The following is a 16674-nucleotide window of genomic DNA, read 5'->3' on the forward strand; positions in this document are numbered from 1 at the left end:
GTGCCATTTAGAATTCAAGTGAATGCAGTAAACAAATCTTTTGTCACTGGAAATACTTTACCCATATTTATTGATTTGGGAAAATGCTCCATATCCTACGGAATATCCATCCACCCACTACCTAACTGGCTTATCCATGCAGGGACGCCAAACGGAAGTACCATGTAGAGTACTATCTTGACCCAATAGTGTAATTCCCGCCCACTTGAGTTCCTGACCAATCATCAGTTCCTTCTTGCTGCCTGACTTAGCGGGAAACCGGCTTTTCGCCGTGTGGAGCACAGATTATTCACGTATTGATTTTGTTTTGTCGTGTTTTTTATGAAGTGCGCTACTTATAATTTGGTTTTAAAGCGCTGCGGTCAAAAACAGAGCAGTGACAAAGCTCAAAACTCGCCGCCTGCGCTCAATTTTCTTCCTGGCCCGTGCGCTAACACCTGGCGCTAGTTAGCTGGATTGTCGCGTTAGCTAACAGGGACGTAGATGATGATGCGCTAGACACAACAGAGAACATAGTAGCTGAGTAAAAGTAGACAAAGGGCTACCGCTTTCCGATACAGACATATAAGACTACCTGAAATGAGCATGTTCAATCTAGACCGCTTTCGATTCGAGAAGAAAGGAGCCAACAAAGATCCAGGTTGCGTGTCCAAAAGTCCGGATTCTGAAAAGGAGAACGAGCCAGGTAACTAGCAGCAAACTAGCATGCATTGTTGTTAGCCAACACTGGAAATGCTTGACTTTGTGACGATTAATCTTAGTGACGCAGGTAAAAAGATATATTGCAATATTTTAAACGTGAGTATAAGTCCATGTGGTTCTCACGTTGCAAAGCAGAGATGTGATCAAAATGCATCAAAGCACATGTTGGATTGTCTGAGTAAAATCGTGTTCTCTCCCCCACAACAAGAATACAGAGTTACATTTAAGATTAGCATCAACGCTGATGCTACATGAGAGGTTATTTTAAATGTAAACTCCGCCTGTGAGTGGCAATTCACTTTAAATAAAAACTTTTCTCATGTACTGACTAGATGCCAACGTGGTCGTTTGTTTTTCAGCTCAGATGAAATCATTTAAAGCCAAGGCAAAGTCCCTCGCACGAGGTGTGGTTTTTGAAGAAGTTATTACCATAGATTTGGAGGAAGATGATATTATGGCCGAGCCAAACACAAAAATACAAATAACCTCAAAGAGCAAGTATGTGGTTCCCTGTAAACTCAAATGAATTTAACATGATGCATTTTATTACTTTGACATTGCTGACTATTGTCTGACAGAGATGTTTCTGATTCTAGAAGCTCAGTTCAGAAGCTACCAAAAGGTGTAGCACCACTTCATACAGAGGACGAGGAGATGGATGAGAAGATAAACAAACTACTGGAATTGTTTCCTCAACTGTCAAGAACTGAAGCGGTAGAGGTGAGACTTGGTCCAGCTGTTATTTATTTAGAGAAAATGCTTGAGGTTAATTTTTATTTTAGGTTCAATCAAAGGTTACTGTTCAATAAAGCAAAATAAAACCAAAAAAATCAAATTTTATTCTCCATATTGTCTTCTACTGCCATGATGTTCACTCTCTCTCATTTGCACTTCTCCTTATTTAAACCAGAGGTTGCACATGTAACTGACTTATCCCAGTCATTTTATGAAATTACAATAATAAATAATATAAGAATATTGTTGTAACTGTTTTAATATTACTTTCTTTTTTAAATGGATCTTTATTTGTTTCCAGAGTGACATGAAGACGCAGCTTTTATAATCAAAATTTGTAATTTAATGCTGCTGTAATTTAGTTTTGCATAAGGAAATGATTGATGTTATTGATTTGTTCAGCTCACTGTTTTTCCGATGCTTTCAGGTCTCTGGGAGTACGAGCACGTTGGAGGGCGCTATAGCTGTCTGCCTTTTAAGATTTGGGGACAAAGAAGGTCAATATTTTTCACTTTCTCTTTAAAATCAAATTTGGAACAGAAATCACACATTTTTGGAGTGAAAAAATGTTGATGGAGATTCATAAAAAGCCGTAGATCAAATATTTTAAATGCAGAAAAGGTCAAAACAGGAACCTCTGCCTAAAGGCCTAAAGGCTTCTCATACCAATCCTTTTACCTCTTTTGAGATCACCTCCCATTTGTCCTCTCAGCTCCAAATGATGGCAAGAAGAGAAAGCAGGACGGATCCAGCTGTTCTCAGGACAGTGGCGATATTCAGCCGAGTAAAAAACGGAAACCGTCTTTGGTAAGAACACGACAGCTTTTTGATTACCTTTAAGAACCTAATGTAGATCGCAAGGCCTTGAACTTTTAGGCATAATTTCATTGTATAGGTCTCTGATGAAGAGGGCGAAGGGGAAGAACCAAGCTGGGAAAAGCAGGAGGCCATGGTGAAAAAACTCCAGAAACGGTTTCCAGACCAGGACAAAGAGGTGAAGACACACAGCAAGTCTGATGGAGCTTAGCTTTTTAAACTGAAGCCATTTTATGTCTCTTTTTAGTTTAAATTTATCTTTAGTTGGTCACATAAGGTCAAGTGAATCAAAGCATTGAATGCCTTAGGTAATTATCCCAAAGTAAAATGGTTTAAGAAAAAGAGAAAGAAACTGAAAGGTGATTATTATTATTGTTACACTTCTGACGACGTTGCTGGTCTAGGAGTTGAGGATGGTGCTTCAGGAGCACAACTGGGATGTGGAAGAAGCTCTGCAGGTTCTTCAGATGTTCTCAGAATCAGGTATGAATCCAACTAATTGTCTGGATCTAACCAAATTTTTACCTTTTTATAGTTTTGATATTTTACAGTAATTCCTTGACTGACTTAAACTTTATCTCGTTTATTTAATTGATAGATAATAGTAGCACCAGCTTGGTTATTCCAGAAGAGCAGAAATCAAAGGGCAAAGCTGAATCAACTAGGAATTACTCAGAGGACAACAGTGAAACAGATAGGATGAGTACAGATACAGGTACAGAGAATACTTTTTGACTGAAACTAAATATAAATATTTTATCTTCAATAATTTCTTGTAAGCAGAATGTGTTGATGAACAATCTGTTTCTTTTGACAGAAAACAGTTCTGCCGACTCTGATAATTCAGAAAAACCAAAACCAAAAAGGAAACAAAGGTCAACCAGAGATTACAAAGACTCAAATGTTCAGAAGTCTACTGAAAGAAAAATAGAAGCACATCATGAGGATCCTAAAGACCATAGAGACGTTGATAAAGCAGATGGGAACAGCACAGATAATACGAAGGACAGTGAAGACGAGTCGGAGCCAGAGGACACAAAAGTCTCCAAACTTAATACTAGCATTCATACTATGCACTCACAGATTGCGTTTTTATCATGCTCTCGCATGCGAACCTCTACCTCATCCACCTCGAAGCCTTCGCCTTCCTCCTCGGCCTCCCAGGTTTTGCCCAAGTTTTCTAGCGACACGGGACTCGCAAAGAAGCAGGCGGCGGAGAGAAAGAAGAAGGCACGAGCTGCTGAAGAACAAGTCAGTTCTGATGATGATGATGATGAAGAGGACGTAGTAACAAGCGAGTTTGAGGACTCTGACGACGAGCTGGAGAGCATCAATGTCAAGAAGGATGTGAAAGATGAAATACTCGCGTTTTTCCAGGATGCTTCAATAGACGAACTATCGCTGATTTCTGGTTGTTCTGTTAAAAAGGCCCAGAGGATCGTGGAACTGAGACCCTTTGACAGCTGGGAATCCCTGGTGAGATTTTTATTTGGTTGGTTCTTACAGAAATCACGCATAAATTGCACATAATTATTCTGCATCAATCAAATTAATTTGGAAATACTTTGAACTGTTCCCTGTGTGTGCTGGTTCGTAGGCTGTACACAATAAAGTGCATCTTCGTTTTTATTTTTGCAAGTTTTAAGTAGATTAAGCTTCATATCTGCTTGTATATATTCTACATTAGTGGTTCCTTCTTTCTATTAATGTAGTTAAGTCATTAAATTTGCAGTGCAAACCCACTGTAACAATATATATTGATGCTGTTGTGTAGAGAAATATTTTAGAAAAACAAAACTCATCCATGTAGTGTTTGACATTTCTTCTGAGTCTTAAGTTTCAGAAACTTTTTTCTTTTTTTACCTGTAACTTTTACTTTTGTAAATCTTTGTCCACTTTTAATATCGTTTAAAGTTTGGACTGCTTATAAATAGATTAAAACACAGCATGCATACACTATAATGTGCAAGCTACTAAGTAATGATCTTCCTCCTCAGTGGGACGTCTTCCACAAGGGAAACGGACTCTCAGACGATTTGATGCACGGCTGCAAGGTCGTCCTCAAAGAGAGGAAGGTTATCCTTGGACTCATGTCTAAATGTCAGACCATTTCCACAAAAATGGTGAAACGGGTCACGGAGGTCATGGAGAGTGGGACTGGCTCCACAAAACAGCCCAGTTTACTTAACAGCCAGTAAGTAAAATTCACTACCGACTATTAATTTACAAAAAAAAATGTTGCACCAGTTTGTGTTAAGTGTCCCGTGTCTCTAAATCATGCAGGACGAATGTAGGCTTGAGTTTATAGTAAAACAAGTTTTTTTGTTTTTCCTTTTGCTTCATTTTTTTATGTAAATGCTTGTACAAAAGAAAACATCAGTTTTCTGTCACAGACTGTTGTAAAATAGGATTAGATATTTAGAGTTAAAATAAAAGAAACCAAAAGATGTGGTAACGATTTATAAAACGGAAGTAAAATTAAACTTGACTTTGTTGAGAAGCTTGTAGAAATAGTTTGTAGGCTACATTTGGCTAAAAATAGTTTGTAGGCTACATTTGAGTAAAAATCTTTTATGCATCCTATAAAAGTGAGTTTTGTTTACTTTTCTTACTTGTTCCCTTTCAGGTTGCAGCTCAAACCGTATCAGCTGATTGGCCTAAAGTGGCTTATGCTTCTGAATGAACACAAACTGAGTGGCATCCTTGCTGACGAAATGGTATGGAAACATTTGGTGGATTTAATGTCGTGCCATGCCAGTATTCATGTTGAAATGCCCAACAGTGGAATTAACTTGTTTAGATCTTTTACTCTTGAACCCGTTGACTTTTTAAAGGCAACATTTATGTCAAGATGACCTCCTGCCCAGCTCTCCTGGTTTCTCCTCACAAGGAGAGCCTGGGCAGACTAAACACCAGTCAGTTTGTTTTGGTTGTGATCATCGATAACCAAGATCAACAAGTCAAGGTCTAATCACTGATTTTTTTTTTTTACAGTCAGTGTTCTAAGGCAAAAAAAAAAAAAAAAGAAGAAGTAGTGTTGGACATCTGTAATTTTCTTATTTTGTCTTACTTTTCCCACATCATTTTGTGACAAAACTTTTAATTTAATGTCTCTGAAAAGATTTACAGAATTAATAAAGTACTTGATATGTTGCATCAAGTCTTACTTGATCCAATCCAGTTAATGCCTGACACTGAGATTGTTCTAAAGCACATACGGGTGTGTTTATTACACAGACGTAAATGCATCTGAAAAGAGAAACTGTTTTTTACTTACAATTACAAAGATTGTTGGTGTTTATGCTTTTTTTTTTTTTTTTGCAACGTTCATATAATCTAAAAGGAGAATTTTAAATATCGCCACATTTGTGGTTTTGTATATTTTTCTCACCATGTCCATTTCCCGTTCACATTTCTTGCTCTCAGGGTTTGGGGAAAACCATCCAGGCTATAGCATTTCTTGCTCAGCTGTATGAGAACGGAATAGAAGGTCCTCATCTCATCACTGTGCCTTCCTCCACACTGGGTAAAGGACCTCCACACATAAAATGCTAAATTTTCTCATACAGTTTCTAACAATATACAAATATCAGTTTTAAATATCTTGTTTTCTTGTCTTGTCTCCATCTTTTAGATAACTGGGTTAGAGAGCTGAGGCTGTGGTGCCCAGCTCTTGAAGTTCTTATTTATTATGGTAAGCCTTATGTTTTCACAGAAGAAAAATCACCTTTTTCTTATGTACTGTTTCAATATAAATATTTTTTTTTTTCTTATATGCTGCATGTAAGAATGCTATGCTAATATTCTATAGATTTGATGCCTTTTCCCTCTGAAAATCATTGTGTGCTGTTCTTTTCTACAGGATCTGTGGAAGAGCGACGCTACCTCAAACATGACATCCTGAACGGGGAAGTCCATTTTAACGTGATTGTGACGACGTAAGCAAACACTTTGAGGCTGAATGGAAATCGCTGCTGTTGAGTTTGATGGACGTTTAGCATAATTCTTGTTCTAACTGTTGCTTGCTGTTTGTTTCATTCACAGGTATAACTTGGCCATAGGGAACGACAGCGATCGATCTCTTTTTCGTAAGCTGCCTATCAAATATGCCATCTTTGATGAAGGCCACATGTTAAAGAACATGAACACTCTGCGCTACCGCCACCTAATGGCCATTAATGTAAGTTGACGTTTGCGTTTCCTCCTCTGTTTTATGGAATTTGCATTTCTTACCAAAGAAATTCGATTTAATGGTCTCTGTTTGCGTTTCCCTGCAGGCTGAGCATCGCCTCCTGCTGACAGGAACTCCTTTACAAAACAACCTGTTAGAGCTGATGTCACTGTTGAATTTCATAATGCCAACCATGTTCTCCAGCTCCACAATGCAGCTCTCCAAGATGTTTTCTATGGTCAGTATCAGTATGCATGCCTGGTATGTTTCCACTTTAGTTTCTTTAGCCGTCTAGGAAAGACATTTGCAGATATTTTCCCTGTTAAGTAGATGTATATTAACCATTGCGATGATGATGATGGACACAGTGATGAAGAGCATCTGGTTTTACTTGTCACATTTTATTGTTCAGCTGTAATGACTTCTTATACCAGCTGCCAGTTTAAATGTAGAATTCATAATCAAATAGTTTTATGAAATTTGACTCGTTTTTTTTCCCCTTTTTCTCATTAGAAATCTCACGAGGAACAAAGTCGATTTGAGAGGGATCGAATTAATCAAGCCAAACTCATCATGAAACCCTTTATCTTGCGACGAGTCAAAAATGAGGTGAGTTCATTAGAAGTGACAGATATTTATCACACATTAAGCAAACTCCATGTGATTGTGTGCAGACATTGTGGTGTATGGATGAAGCTGTAGACGGCTTGTAGAAGAGGGAGGGTAAATTAAATGAGTTTGTTAGTTTGGATGCATCATGTGTTCCTATTGGCCGATAGGGTCTGACCTGCGTTTTCATTCTTGTTAAATTGTAAAAGTGTTGATGGTGGTTCTATAATAAGGCAGCACAATATATTTTTAATAGTCATATTGAATATGACTGCAGTGCAATGATTGTTGACTGGTGTATTTTAAGTGTTATAATCTTGGATTTAGTCAATGTTCACTTCAGACATTGCACCAACGGCCAAGTCTGAGTGATAGAAGCAGAGAAGAAAATAGTCATATATTGCAATTGATGTCTTCATTGCATTATTGACCAATGTCAGCAGCATTGCAAAATTCTGAGAATATGCTACTTTAATTTACATAGTGAATATGGTTGGAGTTCTATAATTTTGATGTGCTTCATGTACGTCATCTCTGTACTTGAGCTGATGAAGCAAACTTTTAGCAAAAAAAAAGGAATTAAAATATTTGCTTCTCCTAAAACATTAAATTACTTTTTTTTACACTGTTATCCTAAAGAAGTATGTTCTCCATTTTGTGTCTTGCCTGCAACTGGATTGTAAAAAAAGAAAGAAAAAAAATATTGACACGCATTGCTGTGTTGATGCTTCCAGGTTCTCAAGCAGCTCCCGGCCAAAGAAGAAAAGATCGAGTTCTGCTCCATGAGCGAGAAACAGCAGGTTCTCTACGAAGCGCTGCTAAAGAAACTAAAGAGCACCACTAATGGAGAGAGTAAGACTCATTTCAACTGCAGGCTCCCTGTTGTGTATCTGGGCTTTATTAATAACATAATGACCTACAAACATCTCTTCTTTTAGAGCGTGAGCTGTGCAATGTGATGATGCAGCTGAGGAAGATGGCCAACCATCCTCTTCTTCACCGACAGTACTACACCACAGAAAAGCTTCAGGCTATGAGCCAACTTATGCTCAAGGTCTGTCCTGATACTTTCCTGGAGCTCACCTTTGATTTCTTTTTTCTTCTTAAAACTAAAACTATGAACCTTAAATAATTCTGCTGTTGTAATGTGTTAAGGAAATGCATAAGTCTTACCTAAGGTGAAACACTGAGTCAGTCAAGAACAAATCAAAATGCATTTTGATTATTACTTTATTAAGAAATTAAGCAAAGAATATGAGCAGTGACTCCCCTGGCTAGTCCAGGGAAGTGAAGAAAAGATGAAGGTACATTGCTTTTTAATATCCACCAGCCCCTCTTACAGAGATGGGAGGAAAAGGGAGTTTACTTCACAACTCTGGTATTTGCACCTGCAGACCGTCACCCTGGATGGTTCAAACCCAGTTCAGAAATACCCTTTATTATGCGTTTCCAGCAAGCTGACTCCAACATGAAGGGTGCTTTATAGTTAAAATTGATTGCTTGATTGAAACAAAACAAAGTTTTGAGATAACAAATGTTCTTAACTTTACTCTCCTGAAGTTGAGATGCCTGTAAATATCCACCGTCGTTTGATCGATGTTTCATTTTGTAACATCTTGTTTTCCTCCCACTGTTATTTTCTTTCTTTTCTCCTCAGGAGCCGACCCACCACGACGCCAGTGCTGCTCTGATTCAGGAAGACATGGAGGTGATGTCAGATTTCGAGCTCCATCGTCTGTGTCAGCAGTATTCCTCTATCGGCTCCTTCCAGCTCGACACCAGTCTCCTTCTCGACTCTGGGAAATTCCTCCACCTAAAAGAGCTGCTGGCCTCTCTAAGAAGCCAGGTCGCTACTGCTGAACTGTTTCTGTGACGCATAACCGAGAACATTCAATCTTTATTTACACTGAAGATTTGAGCTTTTCTCTCATTCTGCAGGGAGACAGAGTGGTGCTGTTCAGTCAGTTTACTATGATGCTGGACATTGTGGAAGTCCTCCTGAAACATCTACAGCATCGTTACGTCAGACTGGATGGATCCACTCCTATCGCTGACAGGTCAGGGATATTTGTTTATGTTTTAATACTGACAACTCATCGCCTGTGACCAGCATGATATGAAGCTGATGATGAAGCTTCTGAGAAATACACAATGGGAAAGGCTCTCTGTGCTGTGTGATAAGTTGTTGTTCTCCCCCATGAATGTTATCAGAAGAACATTCAGTGATGGACCTTGTGGTGCCGCAGTTTGGATGTATTTTCACACACCGACTCCGACCTTGATCTCTTAAATCCAAATACTATTCACATCGTACTACAACTATCCACTTATCCCTCTTTAAAGCATCCTTTTTTTTTCACCTCAACAAATATATTGTCTAATCAAAATCCTGCAAAAAATGCCTGATGCAATTCTGCACATGGAAGCTTCACTGTCCTCCATTGATAAACAGGTAATATCTTAAGATATTAGAACATAATGGGAAAACTTAAATTCAGCGCAGTAAAACTTTTGTTTTTATAAAGTCATAATCGAGTGTTTATATTTTTTGTTGTTTTTGATTATTAGAATTTACGAGGTATGAAAATCCAAAATACCCGTTTAACGTTAAACACAGCCTGCTGCTTGAGAATCCTTTTGCACAAATTGGTGCATCGTTGCATCGAGGCGATCAGCCGGTGGACTGGCTGAAATGTTAAAGAAGCTGTGGATACTAATAATTGTCTTCTTTTTATAGTTTCATTATTTCTCATAGTACTAAAAGTTCAATATTGGCCTTTTCAGTTGGAAAAATATACTGTGGACCAAAGTCTGAAGTCTTTTAAAAATCAGTGTTAAAATTGATAATTAACCTCTTAGATAACTTCAAAGTAACTTTCAAGTTTGTTGTTGTTGAAAGATTTATCTAATGAAGATGAACATGCAGGGTGTTAGCTCAGGATTTTGCTAAATAAATCCCTGCATTAAGGTGTTCTTCTAAACACTGCACTATCTTCTAACTGCTCATAATTTCTCTCCTGCAGGATTGTTTTGATTGACGAGTACAACACAGACCCAGACATATTCGTGTTCCTGTTATCGACACGTGCTGGAGGGCTCGGCATCAACCTCACCTCTGCCAACGTTGTCATCCTGCACGACATCGACTACAACCCCTACAACGACAAACAGGCAGAGGATAGATGTCACCGCGTGGGCCAGACCAGGTTAGAATGACACATCGGCTTATCGTTTCTATCTGGTCGTACATCAACACGGTTACTGAAGAAGAAGAATTTATTTATTGGGTGATTTACATCTTTGTGACTGGCAGGACTGTACAGGTGATAAAGCTGATCAGTAAGGACAGCATAGAGGACTGCATCCTGCAGCTCGGTCAGAAGAAGCTAAAGCTGGAACAGGACATGACTGCTGCTGACCAAGGTAAGGGACTCTGTGCAAATAGATGACGTAATCGCTCTGCTTCTGCAATACTTCGGTGCAACAGTTAAGGAGAATGCACTTAACTTGAAAATGCATTTTAGAATAAGCAAGACTGTAATTTGTGATAACACCAGAGGCTTTGACACAACATTTTACAGTTTTTCTTGACATTACTACCATATTTTCACCATTATGGTGTGAAATAGATATTTGATAAAGGAGATATATATATTTATTAGGTACTCTGGTAATTTGTGGGTTGCTGAATTGCTTATGAATTGTTCTATAGATGATGAAGGAAGCATTCCTGAAGATATGGCCTCTTTACTCAAAGCCTCTCTGGGACTGTGAAGAACATCAGCCTTGAAACTCGACTGAACTGATGAAGACTTGTGACTGTATGCAGGCTGCTGCCAACAATATTCTGCCTTGAAACAAGCTGTAGCACGGTAACTGTGCCTAAATCACAAATTTTACCTGCTCTGTTTCCCCCCCAACATATGAACTGCCTTTTTGTTTCCAGACTCTGTACAGGTTTTGCTGGGTCAGCCAGCTGTAGAAGTCACACAAAGATGTATATCGTTGTGACTTCTTCACACAAAGATATACCTTTTTGTACATCTGTGTGTAGAAGTCACACAAGGGTTCAGTATTACAAGGGAAGCAAAAATGAATCACTTCATTTCACATGTCATGCTCATAATTATTCATATATTTTGGTTTGAGTTTCTGTTTAAAGTACACTTGCCAAACGTTTTAAAATAGAATAATTTTGAAAGTATGCTGCATGTGAAAAGTACCTTCAGGTAAGAGACTCCAATACTTTCACAAGGCAGCTGTTCGTGTACCGTATTCGGGGCCAATGCATTGTAAATGTACAGGTGTTACTGTAAAAGTTCTTTCCTAAGTCCTTTGTATGTTTTAAGGTTCATGTTTGAACTTACAATAAATATTGGAATAAATATCAGTATTTTGGAGTCATTAAAATTTAGTTGAAGGAATGTTTTCTTTTCCACCTTATTGTTAAAATTGTGATGCTTTGTCTAAATTCAAATCAAGTTGGCTTTCTACAACGTAACCAAACTCTCACAGAATAAATACGGATATATAGACATTACACTTCAGACGAGACAATAATGGCGAGATCTTTGTTTTTCACATCTGGAACGTTGACCTGAAGAAACTGACTGATTACATACAAGTGTATTTACCATCTTTATCAACTCCACTGCTATGGCTTGAGAACAAAGGTAACTATGTCGTTTGTTTTTACCCGGTGTTTGCTCTGCTTTAAAATCACGTAGAGAACGTTAGTTGTGCATTTCACTCATCTGGAGTTTTCGTTTTCTGTTGCAGGATGAGAATGGAAAGACTTGGAGGTCCTGCAATGGTGATGTCTTGATTAAAAATGGTGACTGAAATGCCTTTTCTAATTTCAAAGGAACCCTGAACATGATTTGGTGACGGAATGCTTGGTAATACTGCAGCTGTGATGTAGCTCTGCTCTGTATGCGTGGATTTCTTGTAGACATTCGTACGTATCTCCAATTCGAGATTGGTAAAAGTTTTTACAAAAGGAAATAAAAGATTAAATGAACATATCAAGACAAAGAATATCCATGTAAGAAATACATTTAACTTGCTAAACCTCACTACGTAAAATAGGCTTAAGTTGAAGAGATCCAACTGCACCTGTACTGCTGCACCTTAATTACAAGTTGTTGCAGTAATATTTAGTAAGAAACCCAAATACAACTACAAATAAGCAAAACACAAACAGCTGTGAATCATAATTTATACTACTGCCTTTACTCATTAAAAATCAAAAGTACTGCATGTTTTTAGAATATTATCTATCCATTATTTAGCATTGTGTACTTTGTATGGTCCTTAATGTTTTTATCAATTTTATCTTCTAATTTAACCTTTCCACTATAAAATAAAGGGGTTGTGAAACGGCTGCATACTAGATTTTCTATTTTATTTGGAAAATAACAGATTTTTCTTCTACCTCACAATTATAAACTACTTTGTGTTGGTCTGTGGCATGTAATCACAAGAAAATCATTTTGTTTGTGGATGCACATGACAAAATGTGAAAAGGTTGAGCAGAATTAGTAGTTTTGAAAAGAATTGTTCAAAACTGTCTAGCATTCATGAGGCCCTTTCATTCTCAAAGTTATGAGACTAAAAATATGTTTTTAAAGAAACCCATGTTCTTAGGTATCTGTTGGGTAGCCGTGAGTCTAAAAAGGGTTTTTACAACATTGCTACAAGGAGAGGTCTTGACCAGGGGATTATTTATCTGTCTGCTACTGGCAGTAAGGAATGAAGTTTTTAAAAGTGGAACTGCTTACCGGCTGGTGTCAGTTGACCCTCTCATAATGAACAAAGAGTTTGATATATGATCTCAAAAAAGAGGAATGAAGATGACTACAGAGAAATGGAATTCTAGTCATTTCTATTTCTGCCACAGGGTGGCCACATTTGCTAAGTTTTCAGTTGTGCTGCTCAAATGTCTACCTGTAGATCAAGTCAGTATAATTTTATGTAATTTAATATATAATGGGCAAAAATATTTAGTGTTTTCTTTAATTAATTTCTACATTTTATAATTGATTTCCCATCTAGAACTATGCAAGGCAGCATCTGAAGGAGGCTGCATGATTAACATATAGTCCAATGTTAAGAAAAAAGGCCCCAATTAAAGATGGTCACTAAATGGAGGAATATAATATTTAGACAAGAGTAGAATGAATGGGGAAAAATTTTACAAATAATTGTGCAATAAAGGATTCTGACACTTAATAAATTGCTTCTGTGTATTTTAACAAGAATTTACTTGCAACTTAAAACAATAAATGCTTTAGGTGATCAGAAATGGTAAAAGAAAACCCTGAAGTCTCTTACTATGTGTGTCCATGCAAATTACTACCTGCAGAATACATTTAGAAGTACTCTGAAAACTACGCAGTGAAATGTTAAATATTTAACACCTTATTTACTCAGCATGTGGCGAATATCGGCCACATCTAAACCCTGTCAAATGTGTGTCGCAGCTAATGGCAAAGATAAAATGGAGAACTCCTTTGTGCAGCTGACAGCTTAAAGAGTGAGTTCCTCTCTCAGTATAGACGATGGATAGCTCTGCATTGTCACTGTAAAGAATGTCCTTGTCCCAGACTTCAAACGTCAACTCATGACCCAGCTTGATGAGCCAAAATAATGTGATATTCCAACTGGGTCATTGTTGTCCATCACAGTCTTGGTCTCCTCTTACACACGTGCTCTGCACAAAAAACAAAACCAAGGACTCCTCTTTGCATTTTGCAGAATATTTGATTCTGTTGCCAACCTAAAAAAAAAACAATCAAATATTTTTTGTATATTACAATAAAAAGAATTCCATCTTTTTTTGTTGAAAAGTTTATTTTTGTATGAATATGCTGTAGAATACATTGCATAAAATTAATTTTTATAAAACAGGAAATCAATTCTTATGATATGCCACAAAAGTACTTAGATCCCTTTTTCACCTATAATAAAAATACACTTAGGTAATTTATGTTTTACCTAAATGTTAACATATATGTTCATAATGAGTAAAGCAGGATATACAAAGGTAATATATAAGCAATACTACACATTAAATGAGTTATGTATTTGTGCAGCTTGGAGCTGAGGGTCACCATAAAGTTTGAAAATGAGCTTTGGTGTCTAAAGAAAATTATTTTGTTTTTAAAGGCTGATTTGTCATAAAATAACATGTTCCTCAAAAAACACCATCATCATATGTTGCTGAATATGTATTACACACATACCTATACAAAACATTAATGTATTAAGTTTTATGTGTCCAATTTACTCTGGTGGACAAAGCTAAATTTCTAACATCCTTTTTATATGTGAAAACACAATGCTCTCTTTTTGTTGCATAACTTTAAGTTTCATCTTCTTGTGTCTCCCTCCCAACCTCCTCACGTATTTCCACATAACCGCTGGACCTCAATCCAGAGTACCTCCTCCTTTTCTTAACCAAGATCACTACCACTGTCACCACCATTCCTATTCCTATTGCTCCAATTGCCACGCCTGCTATTTTTTCCTTTGACATCTGATTGAGTTCTGGGTTAAACCTTTGCTGGTTTAACCCAGAACTTTGAAGCTTTTGCATTTCCTCAGGATTCACAAGTTTCCACCCTTTACTGGGCCCCATCCTGACCCAGCTCTTATCTCCTTCAGTCATCACCATCATTGTGTTGGTGGTCTGCATTTTTACGAGAGGACGTTTGGTAAATGGAGGAAGACGGATTGGGTTCAGCTCACCCTCTGTAAACAGTCCAGACTGGACGCAGTAAAGAATTTCACAGCCATCGCTAACCGTGGCGAGGTGCTGGCTGAATTTGGGAGGGCATCTACGTTGGTTTTTAGCCAGTGGGTTACCAGACTCACAGCTGAAGAGACCTCCAAATGGGACGGAGTATCTGATGCCAGTCTCATAGTCGTCACTCATGCAGATCATTTGGCCATCTGATAGAAACTTCACTGGAATGAAGTTTGTAGGGCAGCTTTTGGACTTGGTGATGGGATTCTGGAAAGAGGGGCCATAGATTCCTCCAAAAAGATACCCTGAGTAATCTGGAGCTTTTCCATTCACAGAGCACCAGTAGGTATCTATACGAGCAGAGCGAACACGATATACATCACTGCAAACAGTCTTATCACAACTAAAAATCAACCAACATGAGTCACTTTCTGTATGGCATTCATATGAATTGTAACCCTGCTGTCTCACTTCTGATCGCAGTAAAGTTGGAGTGTAAGGTGGGCGACAGGAGAAGTCACCTGTCTGTATGTTCTTTTGGGCCAGTGTATCACAGAGTGGATAAGCATCATAGGTGAGTTTAGTACATACTTGGTAAACTCCTCCAAAACTAAGGTTGGTGGCTGGGCCCTCACAGGAGTTGTCATCAACATTGGCCTGAAAGTTGAAGTTCTTGGAAGTAATGTCCACACAACCAGGACGAGTGTTGACCTTGTAATACAGCCCAATAGCCTTATTCACCCGACGAGCCACTTTGCCGACTGTAGGTTCTGGCAGATCAGGGAAAGTGTTTGTGTTTATGAAATAGTGGAGGGGAGATCCAAATCTGTCAATGGCAACCAGATTATTCCTGGTACTTTCTTGCCACTTCTGCAAAGTGATTCCAGGATAAAAAGGTATGCCACCATGGCTTTGAATGAGAGAGTACTGAATGTTAGACTGATATTTTTTAAGTAATGAGCTTTGTTGGCTAAATTGACTACTAATATCAAATTTGAGTTTGTCAAAAAAGTTTAACCCGGCCTGAGCTTTAATAGTGGAGCTATCTGACACATTATCGCACATAAAATGGAGATAGTCTTCCTGTACCAAAGAAGCTCCTGCATCTACACTGGTGATAACATGGGTTCCATAGTCCAGCACCATCTTCTCTGAGAGATAATCTGCATTCCTTGTCTGATTATTTTCAATTGCATCTGCAAGTTCCTTGACTTGCTGAACAAAACGGAGATCCAGTGTGAAGTCCGGGTAAGCTTTCACTGTGTAGACCAAATCACGAACCTTTTAAAAGGCAAGAAAAAATATAATTAGGATATTTCAAGTTATTTTCAGTTTTGCAAAGATGGCATTTAATTTTTTGTTTGTGTAAATTAACCAGTTTTAAAACTCAAATAATTTAGGAATCCACATATAAAACCACCATAAAATGCATTGTGCAGCATTTTACAAAATAATTTTTAATCAGTTGAATTTTAATTGTTCCAGAAAGAAATATAAGTTCTCTCCATCATAATTCCTAGTGATGGGCTTCACAAGATGTGGGTATTCATTTTCTAGTTGTAGAAAAATATTTTGACATGATTGCATCACATCAGAATGACAATTTTTCCTTAAGCTGTTTTCCTGGAACTGTAAGTTGTTTCTCTGCCTTTAGCATACTGAGCAGCGGTTGATTGACAGTTCTAAGACCCTCCTCCTGGCTCTGATGTAGTTTTTGACTGGGAGCAGTGCATTTCTTCTGATGGAAGAAATGCATACTTTTGGAAGAGGTGGAGGAGAGATCTTTCCCCAGATCGTCTGTAGCATATTATACTGTCTGGACATAGACAGTTTTAACAAATATATTTAAAAAAAAAACATTTTTTAATAAAGTTACATATCCCAAATTTAACCA

General features: G+C 37.8%; 2 protein-coding genes across 2 annotated transcripts in view; one reads left to right on the forward strand and one right to left on the reverse strand.

Annotated features, from left to right (window-relative positions):
• Nucleotides 1-196: 196 nt before the first annotated feature.
• On the forward strand, nucleotides 197-11023 carry smarcad1a (SNF2 related chromatin remodeling ATPase with DExD box 1a). The gene is made up of 24 exons (XM_007548112.2): nucleotides 197-685; nucleotides 1062-1200; nucleotides 1299-1422; nucleotides 1865-1934; nucleotides 2150-2244; nucleotides 2333-2431; nucleotides 2658-2736; nucleotides 2852-2968; nucleotides 3071-3729; nucleotides 4251-4447; nucleotides 4880-4970; nucleotides 5680-5779; nucleotides 5888-5947; nucleotides 6116-6191; nucleotides 6298-6433; nucleotides 6531-6662; nucleotides 6938-7033; nucleotides 7768-7885; nucleotides 7972-8087; nucleotides 8691-8879; nucleotides 8972-9090; nucleotides 10057-10239; nucleotides 10347-10456; nucleotides 10746-11023. Exons 1-24 carry the CDS (start codon nucleotides 580-582, stop codon nucleotides 10805-10807), a joined length of 3273 nt encoding a protein of 1090 aa, XP_007548174.1. The 5' UTR covers nucleotides 197-579; the 3' UTR covers nucleotides 10808-11023.
• Nucleotides 11024-13882: 2859 nt separating this feature from the next.
• LOC103135412 (macrophage-expressed gene 1 protein-like) overlaps nucleotides 13883-16674 on the reverse strand; it is an 8407-nt gene continuing 5615 nt past the window's right edge. The window contains exon 2 of the mRNA XM_007548113.2: nucleotides 13883-16061. Within this exon, the coding sequence (XP_007548175.1) occupies nucleotides 14397-16061 (1665 nt within the window). The 3' untranslated portion in view covers nucleotides 13883-14396. The remainder of the gene's footprint in view (nucleotides 16062-16674) is intronic.

The sequence above is a fragment of the Poecilia formosa genome, unplaced genomic scaffold (genome assembly GCF_000485575.1).
Source record: "Poecilia formosa unplaced genomic scaffold, Poecilia_formosa-5.1.2 Scaffold25, whole genome shotgun sequence".
Lineage (NCBI taxonomy): Eukaryota > Metazoa > Chordata > Actinopteri > Cyprinodontiformes > Poeciliidae > Poecilia > Poecilia formosa.

Excerpts from the sequence above, each read along its gene's own strand:
- smarcad1a (XM_007548112.2), top strand. The coding sequence starts at position 580 with ATGAGCATGTTCAATCTAGACCGCTTTCGATTCGAGAAGAAAGGAGCC. Across the intron at positions 4,448-4,879 it reads CCCAGTTTACTTAACAGCCA|GTTGCAGCTCAAACCGTATC; the intron begins GTAAGTAAAATT and ends GTTCCCTTTCAG. Across the intron at positions 8,880-8,971 it reads TGGCCTCTCTAAGAAGCCAG|GGAGACAGAGTGGTGCTGTT; the intron begins GTCGCTACTGCT and ends CTCATTCTGCAG.